General features: G+C 46.3%; 1 protein-coding gene across 1 annotated transcript in view; it reads right to left on the bottom strand.

Annotated features, from left to right (window-relative positions):
- Nucleotides 1-2,023: 2,023 nt before the first annotated feature.
- Nucleotides 2,024-18,568, bottom strand: part of BRINP1 (bone morphogenetic protein/retinoic acid inducible neural-specific 1) — an 89,057-nt gene continuing 72,512 nt past the window's right edge. The window contains exons 6-8 of the mRNA XM_009888043.1: nt 15,284-15,520; nt 9,642-9,864; nt 2,024-3,256 (exon numbers count right to left, since the gene is read on the bottom strand). Of these exons, the coding sequence (XP_009886345.1) occupies nt 2,116-3,256; nt 9,642-9,864; nt 15,284-15,520 (1,601 nt within the window). The 3' untranslated portion in view covers nt 2,024-2,115. The remainder of the gene's footprint in view (nt 3,257-9,641; nt 9,865-15,283; nt 15,521-18,568) is intronic.

Here is an 18,568-nt window from a genome sequence, read left to right as displayed (position 1 = left end):
TCAGCAGGAGAGTTCAGTGAATGTGTATTTTCCTTAAGTTATCTAATGCCTTCTCAATTTGGATGGGCATCAACCAAACCCACAAAAATTAACCTAAACCTGAAGCCAAACTTAATTGTCTAAGTCCCTGGTGTCACATGAATAGCACCACGATGCATTTAGCTCTTTCCAGAAGAACTGACGTTATTCTCAGAATCTGAGCCAAAGCCTCCAAATAAGAAGATCAAAAATTTCTACAAGACTGTTTTGAACTCAATTGAATCAACACATTAAATCTCGAGCCAGACCTGGATCTTGGACTTTGGATCGGGACTGTCCCTCCTGCTCACGCCTGTTTTTCCCCCGGATACTCCTCCAGCTCCAGAAGCCGTCAGGATCAGGGATTTATTTCTCCCTTCTAGGAAGGCAGAAATTCTAGCCCCTCACTAGCACTTCTCACAACCAACTTTAACTAAAAACCAGTGGGATTAAGAGAAACACACCACTACTCACCTCCCACTGTGTTCAGGCTTCATCACCCAACTGAGCTGATCCTACATTCATACACTCCATTCAATGTACTATTTTTTTTTAAATCCAAACACACCATCCCTGGATGTGTTTAAGAGACGTTTAGATGTGGTGTTGGGGGATATGGTGTTAGAGGAGAACTTTGTGGAATAGGGTAGATGGTTGGACTCGATGATCCCAAGGGTCTCTTCCAACCTAGACAATTCTATGATTCTATGAACACACACACTCCACAAAATTTTACCCACCTTTTAGTTATTCTTTGATAACTCAAATTCAGGGTAGATTTAGTTATTGTGCTCTTCCCTCCCACCCCTCCCTTTTACTACTTTTGCAGACATTTTAATAAAATTTTCTCATCTGTTTTCTGTAATTTTTTTTTGTGGGCAAAGAAAGTGTAAGTGAAACAAGGATGTTATTCACAGCCACAGAAACATAAGAAAGTAAAAGGGATTTTTCTTTCCCTAAAGAACAGAAATGGCATATGTGCCCTTCAGTGTCTCCAGGTTTCCTTGGAAATGTATTTTCTTGCATTGTGCTTTGGTTTTTGTGGTGACGAGGGTTTCCCAGGGTTATTAAAAAAACCAGAACCTGAGGCAAAAAGCCAAACCCAGGTTTGTCTTTAAGTCTAAGTTTATCAAAGTGGCATACGATTTTGGCTTTCTCTGGTCTAGGGACTCTGGTGAAGTACCTTAAAGATGAGTGACTCTGAAGACTTACAGGTGCTGATCCTCAAGGGGTTAAGCTCTGACATTTCTGAAGGCAACAGCAGTCTGATGCAGGGCACGAACTCCAGTTCAGCAAAGTAGACACAGGGACCTGACACGTCTCATTCTTCAGCTGGTGCTGAGACTCTACCTCTGGTGAAAAGTCTTCCAAGATGGAAATCCCAAAGGGAAGACACCTGAGACCTACACCCACCCACCCACCCCCTCTTATGTGTCTTCTCACCAATAAGGCGATCGTTTTACTCTTAAAGGACTGCCATCACCTTCTGTCCTCCAGCAGAGCTCAGCACAGGCTGCGGGAATAACTCAACGTAAAGCTGGCATAAATCTCAACAGAAGAAATATCTTTTATCTTTAACCATTTACTCCCACTATAGGAATAATGGCAGTTCTTTTACATTTACAGATAACTCTTATTTGTTTGTTTGCTTTGATTATTTTTTTTTTGTTTGTCTCTTTGTCTTGGCACCTGCATAGCAGAAAACTTTACAGTTCATTACAGAAGTTCGCCCCCCTCTCTGCTCCTCCCTTTAATGACTCTGCTGCCCCTGAGGACTCGCAAGCAACACCCCCAAGGTCAAGAGAGAGTAAGGTGTTACCCTTTTATGACGGATTATAGAAATAACAAACATGCCTGACAGTTTTATACAGCTGCTAGAACGGGTTTAGTTTTCAACAAATGAAGAATTTCCTCTTTTTTTTTTCCTCTTTTGTATATTAATTACACTTTACAAACCTTGTTTTTCCCCCCTTTCTTTACTTTCCCCCCACTTTTCTTTCTTTCTTTTTACTTTTTTCTCTTTTTTTTTTTTTCTCTTTTATTTTTTTACAGCAAAAGGATCGATCAATCACCAACATGTCCACTGAAAAGTCCGGGTTAGCAGAGTTTGGCTGTCATCTGGTCCGACTGTTTGAGGATCTCGGTGTTGTACAGGTCTAGAGCGTGGTTCACGCGGATGATCTCGCTGTTGGTGAGTTTCAGGCGGTGCTTGAGCATACAAGAGAACAGATCCAGCTGGGGCTTCCCTGGGGCCACGGGAGGCGCCAGTCTATTGATTCGGTCCCGAATATCCAGCAGCAAGAGCATGACGGAGGAGGAAGAATAGAACTGCCCACCTTGTGTGTACGACTGGTTGACCTGCTGCACAGCACTGCGCAGTAGGTCAGCGTTAAAACGCAGGCTGTAGCCGTACACCTGCACGTCTGAGATCTTGATGTAGAACTGACGCTTGGTGGGGTCAGAAAGGTCCACGGGCCCTTGGCCAGTCTCATTACGCAGCAGGGAGGGCAGCCGAGTCCGGCTGCGTAGGTAGATGTGGACGGTCTCGAAAAAGGTTTTCCACCGGTTGCCCAGTAGCAGGGTCCAGTTGTAGCACTGGCTGTTTTGGAGGCGGATTTTCTCCCAGCGTGGGTAGCCATACTCCCCGAAGGGCATGTTCCAGCCCTCAGAGTGACTCCCGCTGAACGGGTTGACGTAGACAAAGAACATAGGGTCCAGGCTGCTGTTGCGCATCTGGCAGATTCGCATGGAGATCCCGATCACCATGTGGATGAAGTCCATCCGGTTCTTGTTGCTCTTCAAGGTGAGGGACATGCGTTTGCGCCACCTGGGGTCAAAGAAGGTGTCCAGGCGGATCTCGTTGCTGATGAAGGTGGTGTGCACATACAGGCGAGAGTCCATTTTCTGCAGCAGGTACTTCAGCTCTAGGTCCTGGAAGTCCAAGTCCGTCTCAAAGCTGATGAACTGCTCGCTCCGCTCCGAGTCTACGTTCTGAGGCTCGCAGCGACCCCGGTAAAGCTTATAGCCCTTGTTGCATGAGCCGCAGAGAGAGATGTTGGCAAGGCTGCACATGGCACAGCTGTTGTTGCCCCCGATGATGCAGGGGATGGGGCGCTGGCACAGGCTGGTGCCACCATGGCAAACGCAGCTCCGTTGGCTTTCCAGAAAGGTCCCCCAGAACCCATTCTCATTGCAGTAGAGCAGGGACTGGACCCGAGTAAGCCATTCCTGTATTGTCCTGCAGGTAGGAAGAAGAAAGCATTAGCATTGTAGAGTCTCTCAGAGTCTTTGGCATCTTACTGGAGCCACAGCGTTTTCAGGGATATATCTGAAGCGGAGCTTTCAGAACATTGGTGCCCTGCTGCGGCACCTGGGAGTCTATTTCTAGACTGAATCTTTCATCTGCTGTTTACTCCTTTGGTGGAGAACAAAAGCCCTCTAAGAAATAGCTAGAAGTTAGGATTGATCATCTGAAGTCTCTCTCTTCACACTGTTCTAGGAGCTGAGACTGGCACAGTCTCCTGCCAAGGACCCCATCAGTGCCACGGTGACAAAGTTCAACCGTGGGAATGGAGCTGATAAAGCCATGCCAGAGCCTGAGGTGCTATCAGACCTTGCAGGTCAGCATAACTTCTAGGCTAGCAGGAGAAAACTCCTCTCCATGTCATTGGCAATTCCCCCCACTCTCCAAAAACAGGCCTGTAATGGGATGAGGCAAAGCCAGTAGTGACCTCTGCTTGTGGTGCAGAGCTCGCTAACAGCAGAAAAGAGGGTGGAAGTCAGGGTGCACAGAGACAAAGCTGCTAGAACAGCTTCTCCTTTAAAAAAATCTGCCGCTAATTAACCTCCTCTTACAGCCTCTCCCCTTAACAAGCGGCCACACTCGCCCATTCCCAAGCCCCACCACTCCCATAACTGCCATATCAGCACCCTCACCTCCGCGTCCTGCAGCCCTGGGACGACTCCTAATGAATGACGCCGTAACCCACGGTCGCTTGTTCTGTAACCCTCTTGCCACGTTGCCTCGCTGCCCTCTCTTCCCCCTTTCCCACCGCCCCGGGAAATCTCAGCACAGCGACTCCTTTCTCGGCAGCCTCCAGCAGAACGCCTCGTTCAGCGCCCGCTGCCTCCCCTCTGCCTCCCCCCAGCTAATGAATACTTCATTGTCTCCTCTGGGCAAAAAGTTCTGGGTAGCGCTGCAGTGAGAGGACTGGCTAATGACAAATTAGGATTCAGTCCCTGTAGAACGGGAGGAGTGATTATGGACAGAGGCTCTCAGAGCTGGATTAGTGAAATTCATGGCACCTGCATCGCCTGACCTCCGAATAATCATTAAGCTGTAGGCTGTATCAAAGAAGGCATTAAATGATACAGCAGCAAAGAACAGCAAGATGATTAGGGGGAGGGAGGGAGCGGAGGGATGAGAGTATAAAACAGAGGAAAGCGCTGGAAGGAAAGAAATAATCAAGGAGCAGAAGCAGAAAGGCTAGAGGAAGAAAGAGGGGGGGAAATGTACAGGTAAAAGGAAAAATGCGAGAGAAATGCAGTGGGCAGGAAGAATAGGGATGGAGAAAAGGAAAAAATGAAACAATGGCAACAACTGAAAGACAGAGGACAGGCAGGAATGAATAGAAGCAGGAACAAACTGAGTGAAGGCGGGGGGGAAGAGGCAGAGTGAGGAAAAGGAAGTGCATTAGCAGGAAAATTCTGAAGTCTTGGTTGTGGGAAGAGACAATTTTCACATTCCTCCTGTGGTACGGGGCTGCCAGGGTCTCTTTCCCCTACGCACAGCCAGCAGGAGCTCTCCTGCTAGTGGAAAAGACAGGTTGGCTGGGGAGCTTGGGAGCAAGGCAGTGACCTCTCTAAATACCTGCTGTAGGGGAGACCCTGGCAGCCCCGGTCTCTGCAAAAAGTGCACTGGGCTCCTCCTGGTTTCTAGGACATCTCTGCTTCGGAGGGGAGGGGACAGCACAGCACAGTGCGACTGCAAAACACGTTGCTGACAGCAACAAGCTCTCTCCAAACCATCCCCTGGGGACTACGTCTGCCTTCTGCTCGTAGGTGAATTTTTGCTCGCATTTGCAGCAAGACAAATAATTTTTACGCCATCTGAAGCCTTGCAGTTCCCGCTCGGAAAGCCAGTCAAATGCACTGGAATTTAGCGAGGCTCCCAGATTCCAAGTTTCAATCTCTTTAAGGTGCTGTGAGTCCACCTTGAATCCTCCTTGAAAGCTGCTCTCTTTACTTCTAACCACTAATGTAAGCATGAAGCTGATGGATGATGAGCAAGCGGAGGATGAACTAAAACCAAAGCACCCCTCCGACACGCTCGCTGGCTGCCTGGGCTCACCGCGGTGGGGGAATTGCCCAGGGGAAGCACAAGGTTCCCACACGCTTCCTCTTCCCATGATTGGGCTTGATGACAATGATGAGAATCGGAGGTTGCTTCGAAGGGAGCAGCCCCAACCTCCGTCCCTATCTCCCACTCCCACTGTAATTTCTACCAAGACAAGGACAGGGAGAATAGCATGAAGAAGACGAAGGGCCGAGGCAGCAGGCTGGTGGCAGATAGATGGTAAATGTCCAGCTCCATCAGGGACCCTTTCAGCATCCCTACCCCTGTCCATGAGGTGAGGACAGTATTTCCCCGATTTCCACAGCTCTCTCCGTGGTCTCATTTGTTGCTTTTTGTGGGACTGGGCTTCCAGATGAGATAGTAATGGTTGATCACAGGACTAAAGGGGGTTTCTGAGGTGGGTTTGATGAGGTATTCGGCACTGTCGGAGGTGTGCCTGTGTGCACGTACTGCCACCACTTCCACACAGGTGCCGACAGCCTTGTCCAGCTGCGTACGCAAACAACAGCCAAACACATGCCGAGCGACTGCCACGCACAGATTTCCATTCCACCTCTGTGCACGTGAACACGACTCTCCTGGTTTCCTCAGGCACTGGCTCCTGCACAGGATTCCCAGTGCACTTGTGCAGCGCTGGCTGGACGCTTTACATGGGTTTTACATGTTGGAAACACCATTGAGTTCATGGAAGGAGGATTGCCAGGCTGTACAGCAGGGACACGATAAGAATTAGTCAGATGACCATATCCTGTCTGTCTTAGGTGTGCGCTGCCTTAGGAAAAAAAAAATAAAAATGTTATCCTTCCATCCTTCTCTTGTACTAACAACTGGCAGAGCAGAACAAGCAAGGAGTCTCATGTGATACCTTGCAATCGAAACTACTCATTTTCCTGTTCCCCAGATCAGCTTCGTAGAGGGAGGGTGGCAGGACAGCAGGGTTGGGTTTTTTTTTTGGGGGGGTGGTGTGTGTGTATATGCCTTAGCATTCAGCAAAGACACAAGTAGGACAAAAAGAAAAAAAAAAAAAAAAAAAGGCGGCTACCCACCATCTGCTGATGGCAGCAATAAAGGACATAATTAAATGAAAATGCAGAATCCAGGGCAGAGCTGGGCATCGGCTACAAACATGACAATGGGAAGTATGGTAGAGTGAGAGAGAGGAAAAGCGGTATAAATTACCCCATTTTGTCTCGCAACTGGGACAGGATAAGAATATACGCAGGACCAGTCACAGCCCTTCGGCTGACAGGAGGCACCTTCTTAAAACACCCCCCGCGACGGCTCAGACTTGTGAATATAACCAAGAGACGTCAGGGCACAAGGCAGCTGAAAAGAGCCACTGTTCAAAAGCTGACAGCCAGTAGCAGAGCAGCCATTGGCTTTCATTTTAATTATTTTCTCTTCCATTAAGGAGTCGTTAGTCTATCTTTCTCCCTCTTAATATCATTGCAAAAGTTGCTTTGCCTGATGTTTGCTACCTCTGCCAGTTCAAAGTATAAAGCACTAGAGAATGTGGAATTAAGGAAAACTATGTCTTCAAAGGTCACTGGCAAGCAATTTTACATTCAACTTTAATATCTTACATTCCAAACTAAAATAAAAAAAAAAATAAAATATGGGATCCAGGCAAAGGTGTGAGCGAGAGCTGTTTTGCCGTGTTTTCTCGCCGTTATGCGCTGGAGACACGCGGTCCCCCGGCAGCGCTGGGAACTGGGAGCGGGTGATCACGCAGAGCTGTTCCACCATTTAAAACCTCTCTCTTGTGACAAAAAAAAATATTGTTTTACAGCACAGCGTTGGGCATTCAGATCAGAAGCGGAGGTCAGGTCATACCGAAAGGTGATGAATAATTTTCTTTCCTCCTGACTTGTCATCTTTCAGGATTAATCAGGTCTGGGGAGGGGAAAGAGGCTGATGGGTGTCCCTTGAGACAAAGATGCAGCCTTGTTGTAGATGGTGTCTGAGCTGATCAGAACACCATACAGAACAAAACCAAAAAAACAACAAAAAAACCCCAATCAAAACCCCAATCCAGCAGGACAGAATGTTTTTTGTTTTGGTTTTTTTTTTTAATTGCAAGAAAAAAGGTAGGGATTTAACAAGCTTTCCTTTGCAAATTCATCTTTCACCTTCCAACCAGCTCTATCTGCTGTGGAGGTTCTTTTGGGGCTTTCTGTATGGAACAGTGAAGTGAAAAATGCTATTTTTATTCTCGGCAGCTGTGAGATGATTCTTAACTAATGACAATTTGGCTGGAGCCCAGAACATGTATCCCTTCCTCCCCCTCCCCCTTTGGATGTTATTTATATTTTACATCCAGAGTTTTAAAACGCAACTATAGGTACTCATTCAACATCGAAGCTTTAACAACGGAGGAGCGCTTTCTTTTTTAAATCAACAAACTTGCCTGCAAAGAGGTGCTTTTTAAGCCAAAGCAGGGCAGAGCAAATAGATATCTATGTATTTCCTTCTTAGCTATTGCAAAAAGTTATGGGGAATCAGCCAAATTGCCAGAATCCCTACTCCTTCTTTTGGAAACACCACCTCTTCGTTTCCCTGAGGACAATTGAAAGCAATCCTATTTCTTTTTTACGTTGCTTTGGAATATATAAAGTAGGCTCACTATTATGCGTATTACAGAGAGAGAGGCTCGCTCTCAATAGAACCTTTCCATCCTTTCAAAGCCACCGGCGTGCTCGATAAGCGTCTGTCGTTCTGTACAGTAACAATTAGAAAATTAGAGTATCTCCAAGCCCTGTGAAAAGAACGATGAAACGCATCCCTCTTCTGCACACATCTGTCTCCCGAGCCCCTCCCCTGCCTCGCTACAAATGCGGAATGCCAAATAAGAAAAGGAATGATAATATGCCTGGTGGTGTTGACTTAAACAAATCAAGCACATCAGTCAGTTAAAAACCCAGCTGCCGTCACCCATTTCGTCCTCCTTCCCCCAGATCTTACAGTATTAGTTGGAGGCTTCCTTTCTGCGTGGCTGACTTTTTAAAATAGAAAAGAAATGCTAAAGACATATTTATCTGAACGCTTCGCGGCGACACGGTTGGCTGGCTGTTTGCTCGCTGCTGTTTCAACTTTGCAGTCGTTGTGGCACAACTCAAAATAATGCCTGGACATCCCTGTGGCTCCTCCACCACTTGGCTTGTTTGTAGCAGCTCAGCCAATTGGCAGGAACGGGCCCATTTTAAGCAGTTCTCCAGACTTTTTTTCATCATCTGTTAAACTTAATAGATATTTCTCCTTATCCCTAGTAAGTCCATCAAAGTCCTTCTCCAGAAACATGAGATTTCTTGGTAATTAAAGAGATGTTAAGCCCTGGAAGAGTTTCCTGAGCTGCACAGTGGTGAAATGAAAACTCGGGGAGGGCTGGATGATAACAGCAGACAGCAGGCAACTGGTTTATTTTCTCTTGAGACTAAATATTTATGTAATGAAGGAAGCAAAAAACCAGTTCCTCTACAAATATTAACTTGGGCTGACCCTTCCAAGAGAAGCATGGAAGAAAAGGCACTTGGACTTATTTTTTTCCCTAGATTTTCACTGTTACTTTGCTCCAGACAATGTAGAAAGAAACAGCAAGAAATGTTTATTAAAAACCATGGGTGTAGGTCTCCAAAAAGCTAACTGAAACTCAGCCATAGGTCAGGGCTGAAAGGAGCCAGCGGGAGGTGACTATTGGATATCAATAGCTGCTGTAGCTGTAACGGAAAATCTGCTCTCTCCGTCTGCAAGAACATTGCTGGGTCTGGTCAGCGCGGGTTCGCGGGGTCCCTCTGCATTCTGTAGAAGAGATGTGATCTGTTCCAAGTGAAACTAAAGCTTCTCTTTCAACCCTGGCTCTATTCATGGAGGAGCACACCTCAAAAATGGGCCGAAGCATCTTGTGCTCCGTACGTCCACTTTAACAGCAAATAGAGGCTTAAACTTTGGCTTTGGTACGTGATGCAAAACCGCTTCAAAAGCAGCTTAGTCTGCTGGGCTGTCTCATGTCAGCCCCGTAAGTGTCTTGCTGAACGCTACCGAATAAGTGGATGCCCTTCACCTGGGTCGGTTAGACCACACAGAAGGGATGTGGATACGCTTAGGCATGAGATAAAGGTTAGTTACGCCTCCAGAAATTTCAACCCACTCCCAGACTTTACCATTTCCCCCCCAAACCTCCACGTTAGCACACCCTATATCCAAATTAGGGTTTAGGTCCATGCCCAGGCTCAGCTCCATCAGTCACCCATCCCACCGTGGATGGAGGTACCTTTCTCTAGGCAGCTGGTGGTTAGGATTGTGCCGACACCGGACACTGAGGCCAAAGAGTTTGCGGGCAGTGCGCTGGATCTTCTGGCGCTGGGCTTCCAGGGAGCTCTGCAGCAGCTTGTAGCGGTTCTGCAGATCCCAGTCGTTCCCCCAGTGCTGGTGGATGCTCCCAATGGTCAGGAAGTGGTTGCTAGGTAGCCTTTTCATGAAGGATTTAAACTCATCTGCAACACAGAAAAACGTGGAGAAATACAGAGGTGTCTAAACTATAACAAAGTTTCAAAGCTTTTCATTAGGAGGACGGAGAAACAGCGGTGATGCACGAGGCCATCGGCGCTCTGCTAAAGGAAGATGATGTCCATTAACCCACTGGTCTCTCATTCTGCCCCAGGAAGCTCACTAATTCCGTGGCTGTTGCTGTTCCCGTATGGGAAATGAAACCCGGAGAGTATTAGGCTGAAACAACGCGGTTAATGTGTACAGGGTGGAGAAAAAAAGAGAGCAAATTCCCCGCAGCATGGGTTACGAACAAAAAGCAGGGAGTTGTAATCATTGTCAGTTAGAGAGTTCTCATTTAAACTGTTTTTCAGCTGCTCCTAAAATGCCGTTTGTTGTTGAAGTCAAATCACTTTGGCTGTGTTGTTAAAAAAAAAAAAAAAAGGAGGAAAAAAAAAGCTTTAAAAAATCCCCAGGGGAAGGGTTTGGATTGTGTTAAAATGTCCTGCTTTCTCATTTTTTAAAAAGAGCATTCTGATTCTTTTTTTTCTCATTTAACTTCATTTGAAGTTAAATGAGTTGCTTTATGTAACTATGAAAATAAAATAAAATAGTTTGCAGGGCTAAAGTCAGAACAAAATGCGTCAATTTTAGCCAAAGGAAAAAATCTAATTGATCCAAAAATATGTTGTTAAATGTTGTTTTGTGATCACTTTATTTCCATTTGATTTCGCTGGATAATGAAAAAAACATTATGTAGCATTTGAGCTTTTTTCATCACGAAACAGAAAATCGGATACCGTTTCTGTTTATGACCACCCCTTTCCTCCTAACTGAGAAGTACAGTTTGCTCAAGCTCTGATTACCAGGCTGGGACATCCTCGTATGGAAAAAACAGATGGTTCCAACTTTCTCAGTAGAAAATAACCCAATTTTTGATACCAGAAAACTGTGTTTGACACACTGAGACCTTGAGAAATGGAGGAGCGAGCCAACAAAAACCCCATAAAGTGCAATAAAGCAAAGAACAAAGCTCCGCACTGGGGCAGAACAACCCCACGCATCAGTACAGGCTTGGAAACAACCAGTTGAGCGAGAGCTGCTGGAAACGTCCTGGGGGTTATGGTGGGCAGCGTGCTGAAGGTGGGTCAACGCTATGTTCTGACTGGAAATAACACAAACTGGGCTAAATCCAGTAGGTTGGGGAAGTTAAATGTTCCCCTCTTCTTGGCACCTGCATCTCTCTGCCCAGCTTTAGGGATACCCAATTAAAGACGAGAGTGGAGAAACTGGGGAAGGCCCAGCTGAGGGCTACCAACATGGTCAAGGGGCTGGAGTACAAGTCCTACAAGGTCAGGTGGAGGGAGCTGCACTTGTTTAATCTGGTGAAGGAGAGGCCAAGGGGCAAGCTAATTACAGTCTACAACTGCTTAAAAGGTACTTACAAATACGGAGGAGAGAAACTCTCCTTATTAGAGACAGATGATATAACAAGGAGTAATAGACAGTTTGCAGTTTGAGAAGTTCAAATGATTTATCGAAAAAACTTCTTCACTTGGAGGTAATGCAGCACTGGAACACGCTGCCCAGAGATGTAGGAGAATCTCTCCTTTCAGACTCTGCTGGACAAAACCGTGGCTGACCTGACCCAGTGCTGGGGGTACTCCTGCTTCTAGAGGGAGGTGGACTAGAGCCCGGCCAGAAACCCCACAAGGTATCCCACAAGAAATGCAGCCGTCTTTTCCTGCAAGTTATCTACATTATTTTTCTTCCTTTCCTAATCCTTTTTTTTTTTTTTTTAAATTCCTTCATCCCATTTTCAGAAGGAAAAGAGGACAATAGCAAAAAAAAAAAAAAAGGCGAAAAATGAAAGTTTGTAAAGGCTGATATCTTTTCAAAATAAAAGAAATAATCCACAGAACTATTGGAGAAAATCAGACCAGATAATTTACAACCTATTCTACGAAGCTTATATATATTTGCATAACAGATTTCCTATTATTCAGCAACTTGCAGTTCATGCTTAGCTGCCTAACAAAGAATATCTATGCATTAGTCAGTACCATCATTATATAGATGGTAAATGGATGTTCATGTCCTCCTCATCACATGGTGAAAATGAGCACCTAATAAAAATAATTATCATCATTGCACTATCAAGATCCATGGGACATCTGCTTGTTTCCTTTCTTCCCCAAAGATAACTGAGATTTTTATTTTTTTTTTTAATCATCTCTCAGGTTTTCACTCTATTTGTAATGCTGCTTTCAGTGCCCTTCTCCTCCCCAAAAATGATTCTCTCCTGTTCAGTGGTCCTCTGAAACTATCATCATGTATAATTGCTTCTGTTGACCATGCTGATTACTCCCGGTACCTTTCAGCAGTAAAAGCCTTGCATTTGCTTCCCGCCCCTTATAAATCAATTTCCTCAAAAGCCTGTTTGTGCAAAAGACCAAGCTCTTTTCCCTCTGATGATGAATGTGCTACATTTTTCATAGAGACGGGTACGGGAGAAATTTCAGCGCAGTGTGCACATTTTGATACTGCAGTGCAACGTTGGGGGGAAAACAAATGAGCAAAATAAAAGCTGGATGGGGCGGTTTGAAAAAAAAAAAAAAAGGGGGGGGGGTGAAAAAAAGAAAATACTTTCTAAAAAGAAAAGCTTCTTCATTAATTATTTATTTATAACTACCCCTAGAGGCCCCAACCGAGACTACGGCTGCATTGTGCTAAGCCTCATACCTTTCTGGGAATAGTTCATTCTTAACCCTGAGAATTTCCAATCAACTAATAAGGCTCTTTGCATTTGTTTTCATTTTAGTCTTCTGCGCAGAAAATATCGCTGATAGCTAGGACTACATCTCCCACAGTGCCACATGCCTCCCCCCCCTTTTTGCAGAGCCCCCCAGTTCCTGGGCAATGGCTCATCATCGCGGTGGTACGGGGCAGAGGGTTCAGCCTCTGGAGAGGAACGGTGGCACCACAGCCAAATGGCTGTGTCAAACATCTCTTTCAAAGATGAAATTTTCATTTTTCCATTGCTTGTCTTTTCAGTTAAAGAAATCCCATTTTCATCAGAAAGCAATATTACTGCAAAAAAAACCCCCATGACTTTTAATCAAAAGACTGTTTTAAAATCCAGAATCGCAGTCCCGACACAGAAATTTTTGGCCAGCCATACTAAAACGCCAAGAATCAGGCAGTGTTATTTTTCTCAATTTACACATGAGCAATGAAGCAGAGGACTACGAGAGAGCTCCTGAGCTGATTTAAAGCAGCGTCAGTTCACTGCAGCCTCCTTGACTTTGAAGATGCTATCCCAAATCACACCAACTCTAGATTTGCCCCACATGATTTTTTCAAATTGACATAGGAATCCAACACAGATCAGAAACAAAATATAGATCTTTTAGGCTATCAGCAGCTTCCTGTGCAAATGGTATTTGCTTTCAGAGCACTCATGTGCTTTTCAGCCCACTTTATTGGAAAAACCTTCAGATGTCATTAGAGATTTCTTTTCTGCTGCTCATTATGAAGAAAATCCTCTAGTTATTGGGAATATTTATTAAAACAAAGAAGCAAAATACTAATACCACATTCTTTTGTGATAGCAACTTTCATCTCAAAGGATAAGTTCACGCATGATGCAACAAAGTGATGAATGAGATGCAGCAGCTTCAAACAAAGCTAATCACTCCATCTAGCCCTGAAAAGCCTCCAGCCCTGGGTGGAATATGGCTCCAGCACAGCAGAGCATTGCACCGCAATGTGTCACTTCAACATGGCAAATGAGAAACACCTTCCCCTGTTGAAATCTCAAGGGAAGGGAGACTGAATCTCATTACCTACCACAGCCTTTGCTTAGATCAAGTGCAACAAGTACAGAACGTAACGGTAAAACAATCACGGTGGGTCTGTAATTCTTCTCTCTCCACAGGGCTCTCACCTTCTGCATGTCTGGGTTAGATCCCCCGGGAATGTAAAGGGGTTTGATGAGCGGTGGCCAACGTGTGGCTCTTGAGCATCTTGTGTGAAGATCCTCTGCCAGAACTAGCAACTAGTAACACTTGGCTAGTGGCAGAGCTGCGCTGGCAGGCGCTGCCAGTAATCCTCATTTGTGTAGCACAGAGCTCGCAGAACCTTCCAAAATCCACACTTCAGGTTTGCCCTGGTGTACCCACCCCATCCACCTCTCTGTAGAGGCTCCCAGAAAGCCACTGACCTCTCCAGCTAGTGATCTGCTCCTGGAACTGCCCCGGCCTTGTGGCTCCCCATAGTATATGGGGGCTGCTGTCAAGATGGTCATCAGCCTTTGGGCATTAACTGCTACTCTGAATTTGCTCCGCTGAGCACCAAATTGACAGTGTGAGTTGGAGATAAGAATCTGCCCAACAGCAGACACACCGCCAGGCTGCACGTATTGACGTGTGAAGCAGTCCTCAACAGCCCGTTGAGGAAACATCACAGGCCGCCTCATTTCAGCCATTAAGGGGGTTAAGGTGACCTTCAACATGAAGAAAGAAATTGCTGCTGGGAAGACTTCTGAAGAAGAATTCTTCAAGGCCTTGAATGAAGCTAGATGGTCCCTTCCTCATAGTTTTCTTTCCTAACATGGAGACCTGGACAGTTATGACAATATTCATTAAAAAAAATGTGTTGGAAAGCAACTGGCTAACAGTACGAGATGAGAGGCAGCACGGAGATAGGAAGTTCACGATTAAGTTCTGCTGAGTGCCCGTGCGGCTGCAGGGTAGGCAGACTACTTGCTAAAGGAAAGGATGTAATTGCCCTGATACCATTCCTGTCTTCCCTTCCTCAAGCCCTTGGGAGTGACATTGCGCACCTACTATGGGTCTTACCAGCATCACTGTGGGACAAACTCCGCTGACACTCCCAGCGTCACGCTGAGAGAAAGTGAAGGGAGAGGAGAAATATTCACACCAGCAGAGATCGGCACGGCAGGAGAAAAGTCATTTTCCCTTCTCCTCTCTATCTCAAATGAGGTGTCACCTGGCCTGTGCTCTCTCTCTGTGAATTGCCTTTCACCAAAGCAGAATAAATCATTCATGCAAATCTAAAAAGCAATTTCTGCATCATTCATATTGTGGAAGTTTCTCTGTAGAACTATTAAAGAGAGATTCTGAGCTGGTTTGGTATGAAAAATCAGATTTTTAATCAAACAAACACGTCCATGGAAAATATTCCCTTATACATAGAATTACGTGTGGTGTGTGTTTTTGTCTGTACATGTATAGAGGAAAAAAAGGCGCTCCCTCAAGACTAAGATCACGTTTTCACGTTCAATATCCTTTATTTTTTTATCCAAACCGGAACGTTATATTAAGGGAAGAAAAGATTCTCAACCGGTGTAACCTGGCATGTTTTGTTTGCAATAAATCAATCAGAAAATACACGTTGCTCTTTTACCTGAATTCTCCAGATCTTTATAGGCTTCTGTCCAGGTCTTGGCCATGTTTGCTAGCGTGTACTCCATGATCTGGATGTCGGTGATGGGGCAGTTGCACTGCGGGAACTCCTCGGCACACTGGCAGCCGCACTGGCTGTTCCGGCAGATGTACTCCCCCTCCCCATTGCACATGATGTAACTCAGGGCAGACTGGACAAACTTCTCTTGTAAATACTGAGGGAAGATGATCTGGAGACCTGGCATAGAAACAGGGGGCAGGGATGTCCACAAAGAGAAAAAAAAAAAAAAAAAAAAAAAGTCATTTCAGGTATCTGTTCTTCTTTTCAAAACCTGTTTCATTAACAGCTTGGGAAAGTGATGCTGAAGAATTAGGAGCTGCTGGGAGATTTCTCTCGGAGCTGTCAGGAGGGAGGAAGGCGGGGTACGAATTGGCTGCCTCCGGTGCAAGAGGTGAGACAGCTGAGAGCATCTGCTCTATGAGAGAAGGGTGACGAGTAACTTCCCCCTTCCCACCACCCAGTGTACCCCCTTCATCCCAGACCTGGATCCCAGTACAGTACAAAGCATCTGAGCGCAAAGCCTCCCTTATTCCCATTCCCAGGTGTGGTTTGGTGGATCTTTGTTTTGGTTTGGGTTTTTTCTTTGTTTTTGTTTGTTTGTTTGGGTTTTTTTTTGTTGTTGTTGTGGGTTTTGGGGGTTTTTTTATACTTTACACCCAAGTGCTAGTTCAGAGGTGATGAGCATTACGCTGTTCTGACCTGCTTTGAGAGAGACTGAATAGGTTTGGTAACACAGAAACAAGAAAACTACACACCGAAAGAGAAAAGAAGAAAGGAAGGAAAACAGAAGAAAGGCAAATAACGCGAGGAGGAATTTATAAAAGAGCCTTGCAGAGTTAAGTGCCCAGCTCCCCCGGCATAAACACAGGAGCCGCGTACCTGAGCCTTTCCAGCTCGCTCCCTGCTAGGAAGGCTACTTGCCAAACCCTATAAAAGTGCAAATGGATTTAGTGCCAATGATTTCAGTGGCGCTATGAAGATTTACATTAGCTGTGAGATCCATCCCCGTGTCTCCTTCTCCACGGCAAGTGTTTGTGTTTCCATCCGTCTGTGCAGGCATTAGCGGAGGCGGAGGCTTGCTCGGGTACCAGAGGACACGATAACGGTTTAAGTGTTTGCCCTGGGTACACTCTACATGTTTTTCCAGCCTGTCCTTCTCCAGCCCCTGTCCCCAGGCTCCCCACAGATGTCCCTGAGGATTCACAGATGTTTCCTTCTACCTGGCGAGCGCTGCTTGTCACACTGGCTCAGCCTCGGCGGCGCAGCAGGCAGAGGCGACAGTAACTCCGAGCGTGTGTCGCGGGATGCCTGGCCCGCTCGCCTAACTCGTAAAAGGCCCAGGGATTTCGGAGTGGCAGATAAAGGAGTTTATGGCTCGAACAGCAGCGCTGAACTCCAGTGTAATGAAGGCGCGCGGGTCAATTACCCATCTGTTTGTGTTTCTGTTGTGCTGAATTACTGTACCCGTGGCTGACAGCTCATTGGAGTGGAATGAAAATAAGACAATAATTCAGAGGATGAGTGTGCAGGAAGGGCAGGAAGGCCGTGACTCCTTTCAGGAGTTCAGGCCCATCTCTGTGATGACCCATGTTCTCCTCAGGCAAGAGAAAAGTGGCGGGCAGTGCCCTTGGGACCCCCATTACCCTTTTGCTTTTGGTTCCACAGAGACACCTCCAGCCTTGACAAGGTCCCTCTGGGAGACCAAGTGTGGGGCGGCCAGGGGAGTGCTGAAGGCACAGGGACCTCTGTTTTCTCTCCGCTCCTGCTCCTGCTGGGGCACAGTCTCTCAGAGCTCCATGCCCGGTGGCAGCGAGCTGCCCTCTTGTCTGACCTAATTCGGAGCCGAGTGCGGAGCGGTGGCCGCCGCCAGGCAGGATGAACGCAGAGAAACCTTCAGCTGGAGAAGGCGTTTGTGACCCTCGCACAAGGAAGGATTTCAAGCCCGGCATTGGGAGGCACTATGTCTGCGTAGATCCTGCTGCCTTCGCTGCAGAGGCGTTGCAGGAAGGGAGGGAACACACCAGGAGCTGAGCGCAGTCTACAGCATCCCTCCGAACACCTCAAAACTCATCTAACGAGGATCAGCATTTTGATGTCCCTTTGGTCTTTCCTGAGATGTCTCTTGATAAGAAGCTCAGCTTTCCTCCTGTTGTCTTCAGGAAGGGCTGAAGTTCAGTCTCTTTTAGGGATTTATCTGAAGCAACCTCCCCCAAGGAACGGTCCCTTTTCAAGCCTTCACACCAACATTAGGGATGATCCCACCTCCCAGACTCCAAGACTTCCCTTCAGGATGGAAAGAAAGGGCAGCGCCATTGGAGAACTGAACCTGCAAGAGGGGCTTGGAGAGCCTGAAGGCTGCCGTACTCGCTGAGCTGGCGAGCTCACAGGAGAGGCGGGCTGGACTTCTTCATGTGCACTGACCCTGTTTATTCATGGTCCAAGTCCCATGAATAAATCTTTCCACTCTCTGCTTCATGGAGGAGCAACCTGCCCTGGTTGCTCCTCCAACCTTTCAATATGAGGCCCAAATGCCCCCCGGCTCTTCCGTTCACCATGTTTTCTCTTTGAATTTTAACATGGGTAACAGCACCGACATGTTGTCTGGTCCCAGCTACGAAAGATACCGGCTTTGGAGATCTTTTTCTGCAGGGGGGAGGGGTAAAAAAAGCAACTAACGATTCAGGGAAAGTACTTCCAATCACAAAGAACATCCGTTGTGTATCTCAGCACGTGCAGAAACATGAATACCCTGCAATCTCCAAAGCGTAACATGGTCCCATCCTATGCTACACAGTGCCTCATGTGGACACTTGCTTTTTGTCCATAAAACTCATGGTTTCTAGACAACATTTCCACGATAACCTTCTCTTGTAAGAAATAATCTCATGTTTAAGAGGTAATCAGACCCCCTGTACACTTAGCGCCAATTCAACAAACACTTTTATAAACACTTAACTTTAATCAGGTAAACAGTTCTGCTGGAATCCAGGCAGTTAATCGCAGCATTTAACAAGCAGCACATATTCAAATGTGTGCTTAGACCAGGAACAAGTGACACACAAATCCAGCGACTCATCGAGACACAAGTGTCCGTACACCAAACGCAAAGCCCTAACTTTAAATCTGCAAACACGCTGGAGGGATTACATGTGACCCAGAGATCTTCCAGCCAGGAACTTCCTTGTGGAAGAAATCAGTTTTAGGATTACTGAAATACAACCGTGC

The sequence above is a fragment of the Charadrius vociferus genome, unplaced genomic scaffold (genome assembly GCF_000708025.1).
Source record: "Charadrius vociferus isolate BGI_N301 unplaced genomic scaffold, ASM70802v2 scaffold56, whole genome shotgun sequence".
Lineage (NCBI taxonomy): Eukaryota > Metazoa > Chordata > Aves > Charadriiformes > Charadriidae > Charadrius > Charadrius vociferus.
The sequence above is the reverse complement of the archived record's forward strand: the minus strand, read 5'-3'. Positions and strand labels throughout refer to the sequence as shown.